The sequence below is a fragment of the Falco biarmicus genome, chromosome 16 (genome assembly GCF_023638135.1).
Source record: "Falco biarmicus isolate bFalBia1 chromosome 16, bFalBia1.pri, whole genome shotgun sequence".
Classification (NCBI taxonomy): domain Eukaryota; kingdom Metazoa; phylum Chordata; class Aves; order Falconiformes; family Falconidae; genus Falco; species Falco biarmicus.
Window position 1 is genome coordinate 322095 of NC_079303.1, and position 20063 is coordinate 342157.

The following is a 20063-nucleotide window of genomic DNA, read 5'->3' on the forward strand; positions in this document are numbered from 1 at the left end:
GTGGCACTCGCAGGGATGCACAAGCTGGATCTTGTCCCCATGGCTGCACCTCTGCAGCACTGCCCCACTGTGTCGCACTGCAGTTTCCATGCCAGGAGTACGGGACTGGGCAGAGCGTCTTGTGCAAGAGCTGTGCATTGTCCAGGACCTCTCCAGACAAGAGCATATCTGAAATTCCCAGAAGGTTTTGATGTAGTTGCTCAACCAAGTTCCTTAAAGAAACTGAATTGTCAGGGCTGTGCCCATGTTAACGTGGCTAAGGGATGGCTTATTCTCTGTGTTCCCCAAGAACACAATTGTGCTGACCAAGCCAATAATGTGGCTTTATTGTGCTATAGCAAGCACCCTGGCAAGTGCTCGATCTGGAGTCTGCAAACACATGAGAACAACTAAGAACTACCAGGGCTCAGCAGTACATGATGACTTCTGTAACACTGGGTATTTTTGCACGGTGGGACACGCCTGGTCTACCGCTGGGTTTGTCTCTTATACCCAGTGAGATCAGGGAGAAAAAGCTGACTTTGGCTCACTACCCATCCCTGCACAAGGCTGATTCTCTTGCTTGCCCACTTACTGCTTTTATAGAGAGTAAATGGAGAGGGGCAGGAGAGGAGCTGTGAGAGTGGGGTACTGGGGGGGATGACACAGACCTGAGGACCCCTCCTCCTGGACTGATGGACTGACGACAAGTCAGGAGAACTGCAGAGTTAAGAATGAAACCTCTTGTTTTATTCAATCATTTCTCCTCCCAGGACAGCCACAGAGCCTGAACAATGGGCACTATGGCAAAACCACTGGGCTGCATTTTGGGGACCCAGAGAGTACTGGAGGGCTGTCCGTGCACACAGCCCTGATCTGGGTATGCTCAGGAGCCAAGGCAAGATGAGACTTTATCAGCAAGACGACCGACCCTTTTTTCCCTGGATCTCAGCCATCCAGCAGGCCGTGCCAGGGCTTGTGGGCATGGGCAGGTACAGGCTAGGGAGCCCCCAGCTCCTTATTAATTCCCTCTTGCCCAAGAGGCTGTGAAATGCCTATCAGTTGAAGGCCAGTTTTGAATAGCTTTAAAATATTTTACACACTATTTCTATCTCCATGCTTTTTCCCAAAATTGCCTCTCCCTTTCCTTCTCCCCCTCTGCCCCGCCCCTGAATTTATCAGTGAAAAAAGAACCCAACAAAACCCAAATATTATTTTGTTCTAATTTCAGAAAAAAACCAAGAATGCAAAACCCCCCGCTGTCATGTAACAAAAGGCAACTGGGAACACATTGCTTGCACAACTGTAGATGCACTTAGGAATGTCCCCTATTTTAAGGCTGTCGAGAAGGTGTTAGCCAAAGGTGGAGAGGAAAGCAAGCTGCAAAAGAAGGGCAACCAATCGTGCACCTTTTGTACTAGATCATCAAGGTGTACCTTATGCAAGAAGAGCATCATGGCACATGTTTGGAGCAAGCCCAGCCCTTCACGCAGTGCAGCCTCTGCCCACAGATGATGCACAGTCAGGAGAGAGGCTCTGTTTATTTGCAGGGTAATTCTACCAGCTCTGCATCTAACAGGGTAAACATTTCTGTGCAGCTAAAAGGCAACCCGTGCTCCCGGCGCTCACCCAGCTTCATTTCCTCCACACAGCTTGTTCTTCTGGTTGAGGACAAAACGTTGCACATTTCAAAAGCCAAAGCTTCTTTCCATGGGTGAAATCTGCCTCAAGCAAGCAGCAATGGCCACCTGGAGCGCCCACTGAATCAATCCTTCACATGAACCCACCAAATCTGGCTTGTCCCCAGGGCCACAGTCCCTATGGGTTTGCTTGGTTGTGCTCATCCTGAGGGATGCTCATGCTGCTGCTCTGTGGCCCAGCAGCAGCAGGAGGAGTTTTGGTGGAGGCGTCCCCCAGGCTGGTTCAGGAGAGGTTGGAGTGGGGAGCTGGCAGCCTGCAGCCCTGTGCTAGTGGCCTCCTGCCTCTGGCAGCTGGGAAGCGTAGAGAGCTAGTGTGTGATGGAGGAACTGGTACTGCTCGCTCGTCTGGATCATCCCACCTCTGCAAGGGAAAGGCAGGTCCCACTGACACCTTGCCAAAGCCCAGAACACCCTCCCCAGTTCTCTGCTCCCAGGACACAAATATTCCCACTTCACCTGCCACTTCCAGGTACCTCTGAAACAGGCACCAGAGCTGCCCAAAGAGTATTTGGGCTCAGCAGCATTGCTGGGCTTTTCAAAATGCAACTGATTTCACTCTATTTTTTGCTGGTACTTCTTGAAAAGTGGCAAAATTGAGTGTTTCTTGATTTAGTGGCTGAGCTGGAAGGAGCAGACTGGCTGCCAGGCTCAGAGCTGCTTTCCCTCACATCCTCAGATCTCCAGAGCTACAATAGCCCTGACAGAAAAACTAGCTCAGCACTGGGGGATCATTTCCTGTTGACACACCTGCATCTTTCAGCAACCCTTCTGGTTTCCATCAGAAATTATCCCCATGCCCCCTCATGATGCCCAGCACCTCCCCCATCCTTTCTCCTAGGCTTGGCACCCAGCATGACCCTCCAAGGAGCTGCCTGCTCTGAGCACCCACCTGTCTATGCGGAGACGGCACACAATTCCCAGGATATCCACCTCGCCCTTGTCCTTCAGCTGCTGGCACCCGATCCTGGTAGCAATAAAGCAGCCTGTCCGGCCGATGCCTGCACTATGGGACAGAATCAGCTGTGCTGAGCACCAATATCCACTACCTGGACCTTAATCTGTCTGAGCTGGACATAATCTTGGATTGGTTTGCTGCCATGATTTCTTCCTTGAGGTCTGCTGGGGTCTTGGACCCAGCTGCCAGACCAACTTTCTTAGCCAGGCACCAAAAGACATGGGCTGGTGTCACGCTGTCATGGCAAGGGCGTGTGTTGCGCAGCCCAGCTGAGGCTGCTCTGGAAGCACAAAACCAGTCTGGGCTCCCTGTCCCTTGCACAGTGCAGGGGTGTCTGCAGCTCCTTCACCTCCCCTCCCCTTCCAGCTGTGCTCTAACCCCAGGCACCCAGCAGTCTGCACTGGGGCAGGCCAGCCTGCAGCACTGCAGGTCAAGTGTGTTGCATAGGGATGACTGGGTACTCTGCTCCACTGTCCCTGAATTCACTTAGTAAGAGAAAACAGGCAGAGGCCACCTCCTCCTGGAGGGCTGCCCTGAAAAACAGCTTCACAGTCAAGCTGCAGGTCACGCTCAGTGGCACAGGAAGCAGGAGCCTGAGCTGTCAGTCTGCTGTGGCTCTGGTGGCTGGGTCCCAGCTCTGCAGAGCTCTCCTGCTCCCGCCTTGCTGTCTGCAGAACCATGGCAAACCAGATTTCTTTATGGGGCACTATGTAACCGTGCTAATGCCATCATCCTGATGTCAGCACAGGAGTTGCTGGTTGAACAACTTTGCTGGGGGGATGTCATGCCCTGAGATATCTGCACCACAGCAAGACCAGCTCATGAGCATTCACATGTGGGATTCTCCCCTCCAGCATTTGCAGACTGACCTCAAGGTGAAAAACACACAGGGATTCAGGTGAGGGGAAAGGTCTTACCTGCAGTGCACAACGATCGGCCCTGGGCTGGCTGCAGCCTGCAGAGCCTCCTCCACCTTGGACACCAAGTGCAGCAGGGGCTTGGCTGACTCGGGTGTCTGCTGGTCCGGCCAGGAAGGGAAGAGGATGTGTTTGACCTGGCGGCATTCACCTTCAAGCTTTTCCAGCACAGAAGAAAAAGAAATCAGGATGTGGGAGCATGGACTTGCTGGGCTGGGCCAAAGAAAGGCATGGAATCCAGCTCAAGCAGAGGCTGGGCAGCCTATGCCCATCTCATCTGCTCACCTCCTGAATTCCAGTTTGAGCCTCTGCCAGACACCCAGGAGAGACCCCTGGGCCAGGGACACTAGGAAGTGTGCCATCCCAGAAGATGGGGCAGAGTGTCCCAATACTGTCCCCACAGTCCAGGCAAAGGCAGAAAGATCCTTTTGGCTCGTGTCAGCCCAGGGTGACTATGGAGAGCCAACAGGGCAGAGTGCAAACAACAGTGGGCTAGTAAAGAAGGTCTCCCCAGCTGGCCCCCTCTCCTCTGTGCCCCAGGGCCGGGTCCTGCTCCCTGTCAGCCTCCTCAGGCAGGCAGCAGCTCTGTACACCCCTCCTCTGGCAGGGGGCTTATAAGTCCCAGCTCTCGGAGCCATGAGCCCTCTGCTCTCCTGTCACACAAGGCTGCCATCCCACGAGAGAGCCCGGGGCTGCCCGGGGCACTGCCAGGCCCAACTGGGCTCCCCCTCTGACCCCAGGATGGGGCTCAAACCCACCTGGATGGAGAGATCCCGGACAACGTACTCCACGCACTCACTCAACCCCTGCACACGGACGGTGAAGGGGCCGTAGGTGCCCTCCTTCTCAGGCCAGTAGTGGACACATTTCTGAAAGAACAAGGCAAGGTCTGTGGCTGTGGAGATGCTCAAGGCACCTGCTGGAGGTCTGTAAGAGTTGGTCCAAAGAGAACGATACTGTCTGAACATTGCCAACAGAGACCTGGAGATGGAATGTGGTCCTCATGGATGCCAAGATGCAAAGACCCTGGGAAGAACTGCATGGTATGAGGAGTACTATGCCGCTCCCTGCTACCTGGGACTGGAAGGAATAACTGCGATAAGGCCGCATAACCACTGTCCAGAAGATGGATCACAACCATTGTCGTAACAACAAACCAGAAAACTTGAACTTCAGGTGAACTTTCCTGATTATAATATCATTATAATACAAAAAGACACCTCCTGGTCTGAAGCTACCTGCCTTTAAGGCAAACCATGCCTCAGGCACCCGTCTTTGGACGTGCTGGTAACCTTGCTCGAGAAGGCAGAGAATGGCAACACTCCATGGGCCAGAGGAGGAGCAAGGTGTGTTGCTTGGCATGAAAGATGGCTCCTCAACAACTGAATTTGGAGATCTTCCCCACCAAGGATCACGATGATCGGAAGGACTGGTGGGATGCTGCCTGGACCTGGGACCATAGGGACACCTTGGACCCATGGTGGTAGCTGTAATCCTCTTCTCTTTTTTACTTTACCTTTTCTTCCCTTCCTGTCACTCTATCTATTGCACACTGCTTTATGGGCAAACAATAAAGTTGCGCTGTTTGATCAAAGCATAACCCCTTGGCGTGGTCGCCTTCATTTTTTGCGCTTTGAGACCATAGTAAACAAACTATCACAAGTCCACTGAGTGGACCATGACAACGTCTGAGCTATGCTTTGCTCAGTGCTCTTGAAGGGGCATCACCTGGGGAGGTGTGGGGGAGTGGGGAAGGTGGACGTGGGGTGATACAGAAGGGAAGCTAAGGAAGGGATAGATCTCTCTCCCCACATCTGCTCCCCCTGCACCCTCTCCTATGCCCTGCCATATGGCTTTCAGACCCAGCATGGCTGTCCCCAGCCCACAGAAGCTTTGCCAGACCCAGGAGGACCCAGTTTGCTGGTGAAGGGCACAGGGGTGCTGCACCAGCTGGCGAGAGAAGGGAAGAAGGCCATGGCGAGGAAAGAGAGGGCGAGTTTCCCCAGGCAGGTGCTGCTTGGAGGGGGAGCCAGGGATCCCAGGCCAGGCACAGGGTAGCTGCCACGCAGGGCACAGCTCTGCCAGCTCGCTCCCCAGTCTGGACCCACTGGCTGAGAGCTCCCAGCCTCAAAGAAGAGCTGCTCAGGGCCAGAGGGACACTGCTGACCACAGCTTCTGCTCCCTCTCCCAGGGGTTGCCCCGATCTCTTTATCCTATTATCTGGCTGGCAAAGCATGCCCAGAGCACGAGAGGCCACATGAGGAGGAGAGGCTTTGCCAGATGGGGCCAAGGCTGCAGCCCTGGGGCTTTCCTCCTCCATGTGTGATCAATCAGGGGTACCCTCTGACAGCAGAGAAAGCAAGCAGGTACTCAGACCCCACGTTTGGTCTCACATAACCCCTTACTGTTGTTATTACCCCACCCCACCCTTTTCTCCTGGCTGGGATGCCATGCCTGGGCCTGGTGAGGGACAATGGTACCTCTTTGCGCTCCTGGAGCTTGGTTATCATGACGATGAGGGGCACCTCCTCCTGCCACACCATCTCCCAGAAGTCAGTCACAGTGTTCAGCATGGGTCCCTGTGTGGCAATGTACTCCCGGAGCCGCCCTGCATAGCCCTGTCAAGCACATGGTCCATCAGTGACGCTGGGTGGGGACCCTGATGCGTGAGAGGAACCTGTCTTCAGGCCACTCCAGCCCTCATGGTGCTTTTCTTCCTCTGCAGGTAAGAGGCAGAGCCACACAGACTATTTCCTACTAAACCTGTCCTTGAAATGCTTTTATAGACCTGATCAGGAACTCCTAGACATCCTTTCCATCCTCCTGGTCCCACAGTCCCGGAGCAAACCCACAAAGCAAGCCATGTACACCCAAGCTCCGTGCAAGCATCTCCAGGTTATTGGTGTGACAATATCCAGAGTGATGGATGTTCTGGTGGGGCAGAGCTCACGCAGGGAGCAGCACACCTCGCAGCAGGTATTTCCCCAAGGACAAGCAGAAGCCATCCAGCCCTGCTCTAGCTGGAATGTGGGATAGTCCCAGCTGGGTTCCACCAGTCTTGCCTCCCCACCAGGCTCAGGAGGGCAGAGCTTTATGGTTTTGTCAGAAGAGATCTCTGTTAAAAATCCACCCTAACCCCTGCGATTTAATCCAGATCTTTCAAGCAATCCTGTTAACAGTTTGGTTCCACAAGAAGTTCCACTGGCCCAGCCAAGGGGCAGAGACATTTTCAGGAACATTTTGTATAGCCCTTTTCTCTGCTTTTCCATTCGGAAGGAGACTTGTAGTAAGATTTGGAGGTGTCAACACTGGGAATTTTGCTCCACCTGCTTTTTATGCTCAAAAACATTTCACGGGATAGAGTCAGCAGGAAAAACATCCAGTCCCGGATGGGGGCTGATAAGATCAAATACCTGCAGAGCTCTACCAGACTCGCTGTGCCCTCAAGCATGCCAGAAGCAGGCTGGACGGCTAATTTTCTGATGTGCCCACAAATTTCTATATTGTGACACCCTTGGAGAGGTAAATGGAAGGAAGGGGTCAAGAAATACCAGCTCCACACAGCAATGTTTGGACACCCGTGTGCTCAGGTGTGTGCACATGTGTGCAAGATAGGGATGAGCAGCATTTGTGCATTTTTGTTAGCTCTTCCGTGAGGCAGAAAGGATGCCATGTGCTCACATACACCCTGATGCGTGTGGACAGGTTGTGAAGCCTGTCCCGTCACAGGTAATGTGAAGCCACACCCTGCCAGGCTGCTTCAGGAAGACTAATCTAAACGTAGTCCTCTACTGCCCATCTTCAAACCCTCATTTGGACCAGCCAGCTCATGAAACTTTCCAACAAAAAGGGACAGTGTGCCTGCCCTGCACAGATGGAGCTGCATGTCTCCAGCTCAGAAAGGGGTGGCAAGTTCAAACTGCCACCCCAGGGCAGCCACAGCACAGTGGGTAACAGTCAGTGCCCCAGCCTGTGGGTCCCAGTGTGGCACCAGCAGCACCAAGGGGTTTGCAGCCCAATGTCTTCTGAGCCATGGGCTGCAGGACCTGGGAGACCACCCGCTCTCCAACCAGGCAGGACACTCACCGTGATGTAGTTGGCATTTATGTAGCTGTCTTCCTCCTGGTTCCTTGCCCTCCTGAGACAGACCCGGCTTTCAGGGTCTGAAAGACATGGCAGGCATTACCTCAGGGACAGTCTTTCAGAGCCTGACGCTGCCCATCCTGCCTGCCTCAGCTCCAGAGGCCGGACACTGAGTCCTCCGGCTCTGTCAGAGCTGTCTGCACTGTCCCTCGGGCCTCTTCTTGCCCGACTTCCCTCCATGGCAGGGTACAGCCAGTGATGCCCAAACCTGCCTGTACCACAGTATACGTGTGGGGTAATTCACCTACCAGGGCCTTCCCACAGTGCCTGACCAGAGCCCACATGAGTCCTTCTACAATGTTCCATGCCTTTACACTCCTAGCCACATGCATCTGGGACATGTAAGGCCCCACAGTGGCAGGGAGCAATGCAAGCTGGGCTGTCATGCACTGCACACCCTGGGAATACACTCCGAGTAGTAGCTCCCCAATTACAACCCCATAACAGTGCACGACACAGCACCCAGCTCCTGCAACATGGTGAGCAGGAACAAGCACAGCAGGAACACCAAGAGCACCCAGGAGCGCTCAGCCTGGAGCCAGGACTGCTCTGAGTCACCCCTCTCACATGCACACACGCTCATGCACACACCCCCCTTTCCCTGCATGTGGCACCTGGGCAAATGTGAGGCAAAGGGATGCAGTGGCACATACTGGGGAGGATGGTTTTATATCTGTCCTTGGAGGCACGTCCAGGGATCTCCAGCTCCTCCGGACTGACAAAGTTGGGTGGGATTTTCTGCAGAGGGAGAAAACAACTGTGAGGAAAATTCCATTGCGGCTGCTTGTGACCCCTTGTCATGGCAGACCTGGTCCCCTGAACAATGAGAGGCTGACCCAGGGACCTAGCAGCATCACCAGAGATGTCAGCTCCTGGCTTAGCCCAGATGTGGGACATGTTTCAAAGAGGCCACCCTGGGAGAAGAGCTTGGCATGGCAGGGCGGGACAGGCTTTCCTGGGTCACAAATGGGACTTGTGTGCACCAGGGAGCGGGCAGCCAGGGGATACCCAGGGCACCCGTCACCTGTTTCCCTGCCACCAGTGCTGTGGGGCACAGCTGGGCTGGGAGCCTCCCTTGGAGATGTCCACCCCTGCCAGTTCCTCCTACCACCAGCCCCTGCCATCCCTTGTGTGAGGAGGGAGAGGGAAGGGGAGTGTCACACCAAAAACTCCTCCTGGAGCTGTGTCAGGCTCTGGGCATGTTGCTGGAGCTCCTCTCTCCTCAGCACATGGCTGGATGTCCTCAGGAACTTCAGCGTGATGTCCCGTGGTGTGCAGATGGGCTGGATGGGCTCAACACTTCCCAGTGAACTCATGTCCAGCACCAGTGACACATTGGACCCCCTCCTGCAAGGCAAAGGGGTCCCTGGCTGACCCCCTGCCACCCCAGGACAGGAGGACAGCCCATCCCACCATATCATCAGTTAAAACCACCCCACGCTGAGTTAAAAGCCTGGCAGAAAATAACAAGGGATGAAGAAAGGGGTCAGGTACAGACTCCAGAAGATGTGGGTGTTGAGGAAGTAGCTAGTCATTTCACCTTCTTGCTGACAAGTCCCCAGGGGACAGTGTCTAGATGTGGCCTGGGCTGGGCTGGGGGGATCAGGGCTGCCTCCACGCTCAGACCTGGCACCTGCACAAGCTGGCAGGGCTGGGCTGGGGCAGGAGGTTTGGGGGAGCCCAAGGCCTTGGGCTGAGCCCTGCTGTGGTTACCTGCCATCTGGGCTGGGACAGGCGGCGCAGGGTTTGAGCTGCAGGTGCTGTCCAGCCACGCTTACCTCTCCTGAAGATGCACATGCTTCCTGGCAGAGGGACTAGGCTTGTCCGGCTTGTCCATGTCTGCCCCGGCTGCCTGGGCACTCAGGCTGCTGTTATGAACTCTGGAACACACCAAGCAGGCTTGTACCATGCTGCAGCAGCTGCGAAGTCCTTTTCCTGAAGCACAGGGAGTGGACACACAGGGCCCTCAGCTCCCAGGGAATCAAGGAGCCATCAGAGGAGAAGCAGCTGGAAAAGAAAAGGCAAATCTGAGCGATGCCATGAGGCTAGGTGGACCCCCTGACGGACAGTCCCTAGGCAAGGGGCAGGTTTTAAGTCCTCAGCTGCCCTGGAACCAGAACTCTCAGACCCTGCATCCAGGTGGGTGGCATAGGGAGAGCTCCCAGCATGTTCACCCTCTGGGTTGCCCACAGCACTGCAGCCCACACACACTGGTGACGCTGGGCATGGCACCAATGGCATCTGCTCACACCATGCAGGAGACACCCACGCCCTGTGTTGGTGGAACATGGTTGGGTTTTGGGGGAGCCCAAGATGCTCTCCACCTCCATGGGAAGCACACACTGCCATGTGTTTCCAGCCCTTCCCTGGCATGCCTGCTTCAGCCTGGGGACATGGTGGGTAGGAGGGAAAGCTGGGACCCGCACGAGCACAGCAGTATTCGGCAGGTGAGACGTGGTGGGCTATAGGTACTACGAGGAGCCTGGCCAGCTCCTGCTGTTGGGAATCATAGGGCCAGGCACCCTCAACAGCCTCGTGGCTCTGTCAGGGGAGGGATGACCCTGGGACAGCCTCCTCCATCCCACAAGTCTCAGCAACTGTCAAGAGGAAACTGCTTTATCTGGGTGGTTGAGCAAGAAGTGATGGGGTAGCCCAGCTGGGGGAGGGTGCCAGGGCTTCACCACCACCAGCTGCAGGACAGCCCCAGCAGGGATGCGGAGATGCAGGTGGTGCTGGTCCACCTCTGGGCAGAGCTCCTCATGGTGCAGGCAGCACCCTGGGATCGTGAGGCTCCTTCTCATCCCTTTCTCCTTCCATGAGGAGGAGATGGACCCAAAGGGACGGGGAATGTGGCAGTCGGAGGTCTTGATGGACAAAGAATAGAATCCCGGGTAGCCTGTCGGCTCATGGAGATCCTGCAGAGAACCAGTCCGTGCTATGGCTGTGCCGTTTGGGAGCATGGCTAGGGCAAGAGCTGTTCCCCATGAATCCCTGCTGCACAGTGGCATCTCTGGCAGAGGTGGCAATACCACTGCTGCCACACACACCATCCCCCTGCCCCGTGCAGGGCACCCTGGGGGGCCTGTGCTGCTGGGGTGTCCCCCAGCCAGGCAGGGCAAGAGCGGCTAAACTCCCCAGGAGCCGCAGCACCAGGAGAGATCCTGACCAGAGAGAGCAGCAGGCTCCAAGCCCAGCATCTGCCTCTCGCACACGGCCACAGGAAACACCTGGCGGATGCACCGGCCAAGCCCCTGGCAGTCAGGAAGACCCTGAGAAGACCCCCATCTGCTGGCATCTGCAGGGAGAGTGTCCCCATCACCCTCCTCAGCATCCCAGCCCTGCCTGGGGCTGCCCAGCAGTGAGCACATGCCTGCTGCCCGTGGTCACTGGGGCCCAGCACTGCCTGGCGAAGATCCCCTGTCCAGTGCGGAGCAGGGGTGGGCTGGAGGGCTGCCTACCTGCTGCCCCACGATATGGGCTCCGTCGGTCCCGGCACAGGCCTGCAGGCGCTGCGTGTCGGTCTAACACCACGGTTTGAAAGTGTTCAGGAAGCTGCTTATCAAAGGAGCTGCTGCCTCTGCCGCTTCCTCTCCCTCCTTCTCCCCCACCCTGCCTGCCGCCCACACACATACCGGCCACATCACTGCAGCTTGGCTCCACTGGGCCGCCTGCAGCCCCAGCCCTGCTCCCCACCAGCGAACTCCCATCCTGCACCTGTGGGCACAGCCCTGCCTCCCCCAAAATCCTGGGGTGCCTCCATGGGCATCTCTAGCAGGGCTGTTGGGGGTGCACGCAGTGCCCTCTGCAACCAGCCGTGGTCAGCACTGGTGCCAGCCCATGGGGTATGGAAGGGTGGGCAAGACCTGACCATGGGGCTGGGGCCACTGGCAGGAGGCTTGAGGTGGGATGCTTCATGTGGTGCAGTGGTGCTAGACTGGGGACACCAGATCCCACGTGCCCCACAGGGAGCCAGGGTGAGTCCTCCTGTCCCTGCCAGCCTGGCTGTATCCCCTTTCGCAGGCTGTGCACTGGCCATTCCCCATCCCACTGTGGGGTGAGCCAGGGATCGGCACCTCCCACCCTCAATGCCTGGCCCTGAGAAATGTGGTCCTTGTGCCACACCACTGTCCCCCTAACTCATGTCCCTGATCTGTGTGGGTGCCACCTGCCACCCCTCCGCACCCAGGATCATCCCTAGGCACCCTGGAGGAAGATGTGCAGGCTCCCTCTCTCCAGCAGGGCAGGGAAGGGGGGGTATTTGGGGAAGAAGGTCCTTGGAGGGTCTGGCTCAGGTAGGACAGGTCTGCCCTGGGCGCACTGCACATCCTTCCTGCTGATGCCTGCTGCCACCCACCACAGCCCTGCTGCTCTTCCTGTTTGTTATTGCCTGGGCTCTGTGCAGACACTGCACGCTTCCTTCCTCTTTTGCACCCACCCTGCTGTGCTGCAGCGGCTCTCGCTTCGCCCCCACCAGCCACCATGGACCCTGTATCCCAGTTGCCTTCTTCTCCTGGCTGCTCTGCTGGCTCCTCCTCGGTGCCCTGGGGACCCCCCTGCCCTGGGCCACCTCCAGCACAGCTCATTGCCATGATCAGGGCTGTCCCTGGGATGCGCTGTGCTGGCATTGCCTGTCGCCTAGCTGGAGAAGTGCGTGTCTCTGTGTGCTTGTGTGTTTGCAGAAAAGTGTGCAAAGGGGTGCCAGAACCATACCTTCACTGGTGGCCCATGGGAGACCTTGTCAGTGACACCTTTTACCAAAGAACTGGGAGATCACAGGGCCGAAGCTCCAGAGCGAAGCACTGGGCTTGGCCAGCAGCAGAGCAACCTTATCCTGGAGACAAGGGCCACCAGCATCTGTGTCTTATGAGCAGATCCCAGGGTGCCACATCCCCTGCAGACCTGGACTGGACTCTTATTTCAGGCCTGAGGCTGGACTGAGAAATTGCTGCCTGTCCTATGTGCGATGGAAGAACTCGGCTGTAAGGGCCTAGGGACAGACCCACCACAGATGAACAAGCCCCAGCACTGCCCTTCTCTCCCACCCTCTGTCTTCTGACTTGAGAAATCTTCCTGAGGTGACCAGCAGAATAGTACTTAACAAGATGGCCACATAAACTTGCCCTCAGTAGGGACCAGAGTGAACAAAGAGGGCTCTTGGCTGAAGTGTCAGCCTGTCAGACAACGCAGAAGCTTCCCTCCTCAGTGAGGCTGAGGCTGGGACTGTATCTGCCCTCTTAGTGTAGCGGGCATCTCCCCCCTGCCCCCACTTCTGGGTAGCTTTGAGCTCAAGTGTTCCCTGAGGATGCAGCCAAGATGCAAACCCCTGTGGCTGCCCTTCCTACCTTTTGCTGGCCAGACCCTGCACAGACTTGCTGACTCCTCGCCACCCTGTTCCTCTGGCACTGGGTCAAGCAAGGGAAAAACTCAGCATGGCATCAGGGCAGAAACCACAAAGCCACCAGCACATGCGAGTCATTGAGCATGCGTCAGTGACTTCTGTGCACCCACACTTGCTCCCAACCTGCCCGACTGCTGGGTGGCTGTGGTAGGGAGGACAGACAGAGCTGGACCCCCCTAGACCTTGTAGGGCTCAGGGAACATCCACAAAACCTAGCAGCACCCAAAGGTGCAGAGAAATGGGGCGCTGATCCCCAGAGTTGGGCTGTACCCAAGAGGCACCACAGGCACATCCTGCTCCTCTGCATGGAGCACAGTGGGCAGGAGACCAGAGGGCAGCACCAGCCATCAGGAGCTGGATTTTGGCCCTTTTTCCAGGAAACTGAGATACTGAGATGCAGCGTATCCTCTCCCTCTGAAGCCACACAACACCAAGGTACTCATGCTCAGGGAAGTACCCCAGAAAACCCTGCAACACTTTCCCCCTGCCTCTCATGGACCTCCCCATGCCACTGGCTTGGCTCTGCCAGCCACATGTGTAGCTGTGCTGGCTGGGACCAAGGACACCCAGGACAGAGCCCTTGGGAACCACACCTGACCCCCTTCAGCTTTTCCTTATTCAGAAAGCCCTGATGGAGAATGAAAGGGTATCCTGGCCATGAGGACTCATCCAGGGTGGAGGGAGGGCAGGAGGGAAACAGAGATGTGGTGCAGGGAAGTGCCATGGCCCAGGCTCACAGGGGCAGAAAAATCTTCACTGCTGAGACCTCCTGACCCCTACATGCATCTGATGGTGCATGAATGGACCCCGGTAGATGCCCACCCAGCCAGAATGGCTCCTGTTCCTCCTCTGCTGAAGCGCCAGCAGCCTGAGACATGACAACAGGGAAGACAGAGCATGGGAGGTCACAGCCCAGTGAAGACCCAGAGCACAAAAGACAAGGTGCTGATGAAAAGTGTGGCATGAGCTGGTGAAGACAGACTGGACACGAGGGAGACTGGTAGTGGATGGAGCAGGAACACACCGCTTGACTCAGGGCACTTTTCAGCTCTCAGTACCGCTCCTTGCAACAACCTTCTCCCCACGCCTTGTTGCACCAACCCACATGGCTGCTGCCTGCCGGGGAATGGCACGTGCACCTTCACCTGCCCTGTGGTGGGAGCACACGGGCAGAATGCACACCCACATGTGCAGAGTGAACATCCCTGTCTGCTCATCAGTGTCCACCCATGCAGGCAAAGGGCATGCAAATACCTTGCTGGCCCCTGCAGAGCAGCGAAATCCCAGAGGTGCAAACACACACACACTTCTGTGCTCACTACTTCTGGCCAACTCTGTGCTCCAGCTTGGAAAATGATGCTGCTGCCCTGCTCCTCCTGAGGGACACAGGCTGGGGTCCACAGAGGGGTGCAGCAGTGAGCAAAAAGCCAGGACCTGCTCTGGTCAGCTATGGAAGGCACGGAGCCCTGCACCGCTGTTCAGTCATGCTCGCCCTGTCTTGCACCACCAGCTCTGCACCAGATGCATCAGGCTGGCTTGGGGGTACAGAGCATGGGGGAGATGCTGGGTCCTACAAAAGGGACTGCTGGGGCTGTGGAGGACCTTTGAGGTTTAGGGCAGACCCCCACACAGGGACGGTTTGTTGGCAGGGCAGGACCAGAACTCCAGGGCAGCCATCTCCATCACGATCTGCCACAGGCAAAGGGGAACCCGGCAGTCCTTGAAAGGCAAAACCCAGAAGGGGATGGGGGAAGCAGCACTGAAGGAAACGGCTCCGGGGTGGGTCCCATAGGGCCACAGCTGTGCCCCTCACCATGCTACCTCCCTCCCCTGGTGGGGCAGGAGGGGTCAGGGCCCAGAACAGGAACATCCCTTGTCCTCAGCACTCCCCTCTGCTCTGACCTTGATGGCAGCGGGGTGTCAGTGCCCATATCCCTCATGGGTGGCCTTCACCCTTATGGTCTTACAGCCTATATGGAGAGCAGGACTGCTGCAGAAAGAATAGCATCCCTGCTGCTGGATCCCTCCCCTGCCTCGCTGCAGAAGCCCTAGCCTTCTCCTCTCCCCAGAGGCATCCCACTGGAGAGCGGGGTGGGTGGGTGAGGCGTTTGTGTTTTGGGAGGTGATGATGATGCCCACAGCGGTGCTAGGATGACAAAGGATAGGTGATGGAGGGGTGGATGCGGAGGGAAGAGTCCCAGCTGTCACGTCAGCCATTCACCCTGGCCCAGCCTGAGGTGCACAGACATGTGCCAGGCATGGGATCCCATGTGTCCCCTGTCTGCAGACACCCGTGCATTAGGGTCATAAGTTGGGATGTAGGGCCCGGAGAGGTCTGTGGCTGAGCCTTAGGGTCTTGAAGGAACTGTATGGCTGTGGTTTTATTTTCAGCAAGCCCAGCAGCACACGGGGACCCTATGGAGCTGGTGCTTCAGGGAGGAATATCTGGATTTATCCCTGACTAGTACTTGCTGGTAGTTCACTTGCATTTTACAGTTCCACTTCCATGGGGTCATCTTGCACCCCGAGTACCCTCTGGCCATACCCTCATAGACAGTTCCCCTTGGGCAAAGAGCAGCTCCCAGCTTCAGACTGGGACTTGTTCTTCCTACTAAAGCCCAGTAAGTCCTTACGCCCATTTCTTCCCTCCAGCCCCGCAAAGCATGAGCCTCCCCTCCCCGCCGCCCTGCCCTGATCCACACGCCCCAGCACCTCTCCTCACCCTCTCCAAACAGTAGTGTAGCCCCAAAGTCACCTGAACCCAGGCAGGCACCAAACCAGCACCCAAAATGCAGATGCTGCCCCTCAGTCTTGCTCCCCCAGGATTGCCTACCGCACCATGGCCTCGTCTTGCTGGGCCTCCGTCACCTTTGAGTCCAGGTCTCAGAAAGGGCTGGTCTTGCTCCTGCTAACAGGATGGGGAGCTCAGGATGTCCTGCAGGGTTTTGGAAATTAGCCCATCTCCTTTGCTGCCTAAACATCGCTCATGGGCTTGAAGGTGAAGCAGCTGCCTCGGGATTCAGCAGACTGTTAAAACCAGCTGATCAGCTCCCAGCAGGCTGAGGACTGTGCGATTAGCCCGAGCATCCCGCAGAGCCGGCTGCGGGGGGCGCGAGCAGCCCAGTTACGGCACAGGATCGGGGGGCTCCGCGCCACGCGCTTGCTGGCCTGGGGACAGCCAGCACCTGGGAGCTGAGTGTAGCACCTCTGCAGATTGCCTGTGCCGGGGAACTGTGTCTTGCTACTCCAGCTTCCTCCGCATAAGCGCATTCCCAAGGACAGCCCCAGCACTCTGCCGTCGTGTGCAAACGTCTGCTCCGCACAGCCTGTGCCTGTGGGGTTGCTCAGCGCTGCGCGTCAGCCCGGACCCCTCGGGCATCCCACCGGGATGGAGCTGATCCTGGGGAGGGGGAGCCTGAGGGAGTGGCCTTGTGACCTTCCTCCTCCTTGCCAGTGACAGTCTGCGCAGAGTTTGCTCCTGCCACTGCCTGGCTCTGTCTGGGAGCGATTAAGCAATTGCCGTTTCAATTTTTCAAGGCATCGGCTGCTGATCTTGCCAGCCCCTGCCCTCCTGCCCTCTCCTCAAGGACAACCAAAAGAACGATTTACCACCTGGATTTCTTTCTTAACTGTTGGGTGCTTTTTTTTTTCTTTGAATGACTGCTGAGCAGAAACATTTTTTGTTTCTGGAATTAGATATTCTCCCACATCTGCTGCAAACAAGCTGAGCTTTCCTCCAACTTTCCAAAGAGAAAGGCAGAGGCAAAACAAGGGAACCACCAGTCCCATCTGTGTGGAGCTAACAGTGACAGGGAGTTGATGCTGCTGTGGACTGCAGAAGGATGTGCTGGCACAGGAACAGCTCCCGCTGGAAAACGTGTTCTTCTAACCTGAAGGTGCTTTCTGTCAGCATGGTTTATTCCTCTCCTCATGTGGGAGCAAACTCTACCCATTGCTCTTAGCTTCATGCATGGAGGATTGATCCTAAGTCAAGTGGTGAGGGTAGAGGGCATCTAAGCCAGCACATGTGGCCAGATCTCCAAGATACTGAGACTTCAACTCTCCATCCAACAAATGCCAGAGGAGAAGCCACAGAGCCACAGCAAGTGCCATGGAGCTACTTGGTCCACCAGGACACACTACTGCACCATGAGGGGACACAGCCCCATCCTCAACTGCAGCATCTTGCTCATCCATGTGTCAGCTGGGCTTGCCCTGCACTTCCCCAGCTGCCTCCAAGAACTGTGCTTTCAGAAAGGCTGCCTGGAAAACTTTGCATGCCTCAGTTTCCCCTGGGGAGCTAGCTGTCTGCCTTGCATGGGAAGCCTGGTGGGGTGGCAGCAAACAGTGGCTTGCCCTAGGCCAAGAGACACACACGTGACTTCTCAGGAGGCTCCAGAGCAGTGCCTGCTTGCAAAACACTGCGAGGTGTGTTGGCAGGAAAAAGGCTCCCAGGAACAAGAAGCCCCGCAGCCACCCTTCATCTCCAGAGCATACAGGACAAAGCAGCTCCCTATGAAAAAGGCACATAAAGGCCTGAAAATCCCTAAAGACTCTTCATGCCGTTCATGTCCTGGGTCCTTTGGCATGCTGCACCCCGTGGCAGCAGGGACCTTGGCACCCAGCAGCATGGGTTGAGCCTCGCTGCCTGCCCCAGCAAAGTGCAGCTGTGTTTGCTTTGCACAGTCCTGCTGCCTCCAGTCCCAGGCTGTTTTCTTGTGAGGCACCGAGCGTGAGCATGGTGACCTCTCGCCGTGTGCAGGGGCTGTTATCAATAACAGGAAATTAACTTGTCAGGAGGGGGGTGTGGGGGTGTGGGGGGAGAGACCCAGAAAGAAAGGAAGCGGTTAGAAAGTAGTCACTTCCATTTTTGCTGTGAGAAAGCCTGCGCCCACACACCACTGGGCTCGGGGGAAGCAGCACTGGCTTTCTGCAGGCTTATCTGGTCTGAGATCAGCAGTGAGTTTTTCTCAAAGAGCGTACAGATCCTCTCCTAGCCTCTGATAACAGCTAGAAAGAAGATAGTAAACCAGGGATGGTTAAAAATAGCCCACTTTCAGCCAACGTCCGGTGCAGAAATAGGTGCAAGTCAAACAGATGCCGAGTTTGTCACTCCACAGGGTCTAAGTTTCTTAACCTCACTAAAAACAGCCCAAGCATGTGATGCTGGCTGCACCGTCTGGCCCCAGCACAGGATGGACCTGTGGATGCAGCTAACTGGGAGCAAAGGGCCTTGCTGCTGCATGGAGCACGCCAGGGAGGATGTGCCAGCAGCTTCTGTGTGGAGTCCTAGAGGTGGGGATCAGCTGGAGCTGCCTGAAAGACCAGTGGTGTGGGGTGAAGCTGACCCAAGCACCCAGCTTCTCCAGTTCCCACCTGCTGGCGTGTTGGCTGCTGCTGCTGGACAGAAGGCACCTTTTCTCTATGCAGATACTTGCATAACTCGCCCTGGTGGCTTCTTCCTGTTTTCTTGGGCAAACTGTAGAGCTGAGGCCTGTCAGATCTTTCACTGAGAGCCTTGTTTTCCAGAGCTTTCCATGCTGTTTTCCTGCATTCTGTTAAAGTGTCTTTTTAAGGCAGGAGAGCCTACAGAAAAGCCTTGCTACCCCCTGCAAATGCAAATCCACTGCCGTTATCCCTATGATACAGCACCCTGCAAGACCCCCCTTGAGCACAAGAGAATCAGCCTCCTTGCCCTGAATCCCACCAAAACAATCCTGTCTTAGCACAGCAGGGCATGCCCTACAGACAGGACATGCACCCAGGCAGCCGGGACCATGTGAGGTACATGGCATGAGCGAGGAGACAAATTCTCTGAATTCAAGTCCTCAGTCCTGTAGTTTGGCATTAGGCTGCCAGCACCCACGCCCGGGCTGATGGTGCAGTAAACTGCTTCGATCTGCTCCCAAAAGGAGGTTCCTGAGTTGTGGTGCATCTTGCAAGAGCCAGAGCCCCATGACGGCCGCAGAGGTCCCATCTCTCCAGCCAGAGACTCGCCACAGATGCGCAGAGGCAGCCAGAGGGCAGCAATGCAGAGACGACGGGGCTGCGCACAGTGCGGCTCCTCCAGCAGCCACCCACCCACCGAGGCAGGGCCGTGGAAGGCTGGAACACCAGGGAGGCTCTATAAACAAGCGGCGTCCAGCCTGTTTTGACCTAGGTAAGACTACGAATTCAGCCCAGAGGGGAAGAGAATAGCGCTGTCTCCTGCTGCAGGTCTCTGCTAAAGACTGCAGCTGATCCTAAAGCCAATTTTCTGTGTCTTCTTTCTCTGCCAGATGTCAAGCAGCAGGAACTTGCCTCCGCAGTAAGGGTCTGCTGTGGGACCAGGCTCTGCGTGGACAAGTCCTCTGCCCCAGTGGCACTAGAAGAGCTGCTAAGAAAACAGGAAACTGCTTGACCAGGAAAAAGCAATGAAACATTCGCTTATTCTGCAATGTTTGTTGTTTTAGGCTCTCCCAGCCAAGTGGCTCAAGCCAAACTGCAGCCTGGCTGATCCCTCTGAGCCCTGGGGCAGTCCCTCCCAGACCCTGCAGCCAGCCCAGCCCAGCTGCACCACTCGTGGGACAAGCAAGACAGCGTGGCTTCACAGCCCAGGTGCCAAACTCACTGCTAATGACAGCTCAGGGAGCGATGAGGAGACTCAGAAAAGCTTGATGTGTCCCCGTTACCAGCCTGCTGCCTGCTCACCCTCCCTCCCCTCCAGCAGCAGAGCACCTCTGCTTCCCGGTGCACAGATGGTAAACTGAGGCAGGGTGGGTGTGTCCCAGCTCAGAGGTGAAAATAGCTTCTGCCAGCGCTTTAGGTAGGGACCAGCTCTCCAAGCCTGGCATCTGGGAAGATCTGCAAGCCCCACAAACCCCCCATGCCCCCAAACCCTCAAACCAGCATATTCAACTCCATGGACACACAGAGACCCCTGGCCAGGCAAGGCTGAGCCCCATGTCACTCTGTGAGACCCAACGAATGGT

General features: G+C 56.4%; 1 protein-coding gene across 10 annotated transcripts; it reads right to left on the reverse strand.

Moving 5' to 3' along the window:
- Positions 1 to 1501: 1501 nt before the first annotated feature.
- PTPN7 (protein tyrosine phosphatase non-receptor type 7) lies at positions 1502 to 11303 on the reverse strand. 10 transcript variants are annotated; one of them, XM_056361764.1, is made up of 11 exons: positions 11153 to 11303; positions 9473 to 9701; positions 8858 to 9041; positions 8348 to 8432; positions 7638 to 7714; positions 6032 to 6169; positions 4533 to 4631; positions 4310 to 4420; positions 3552 to 3709; positions 2569 to 2682; positions 1502 to 2040 (listed from the first exon to the last, which is right to left on the reverse strand). In XM_056361764.1, exons 2-11 carry the CDS (start codon positions 9601 to 9603, stop codon positions 1947 to 1949), a joined length of 1191 nt encoding a protein of 396 aa, XP_056217739.1. In that variant the 5' UTR covers positions 9604 to 9701; positions 11153 to 11303; the 3' UTR covers positions 1502 to 1946. The 10 variants fall into 10 exon arrangements, with proteins under 10 accessions (XP_056217739.1, XP_056217740.1, XP_056217738.1 ...); XM_056361765.1 differs by having other exon boundaries at positions 4533 to 4577; positions 8309 to 8432; XM_056361763.1 differs by having other exon boundaries at positions 8309 to 8432.
- Positions 11304 to 20063: the final 8760 nt, after the last annotated feature.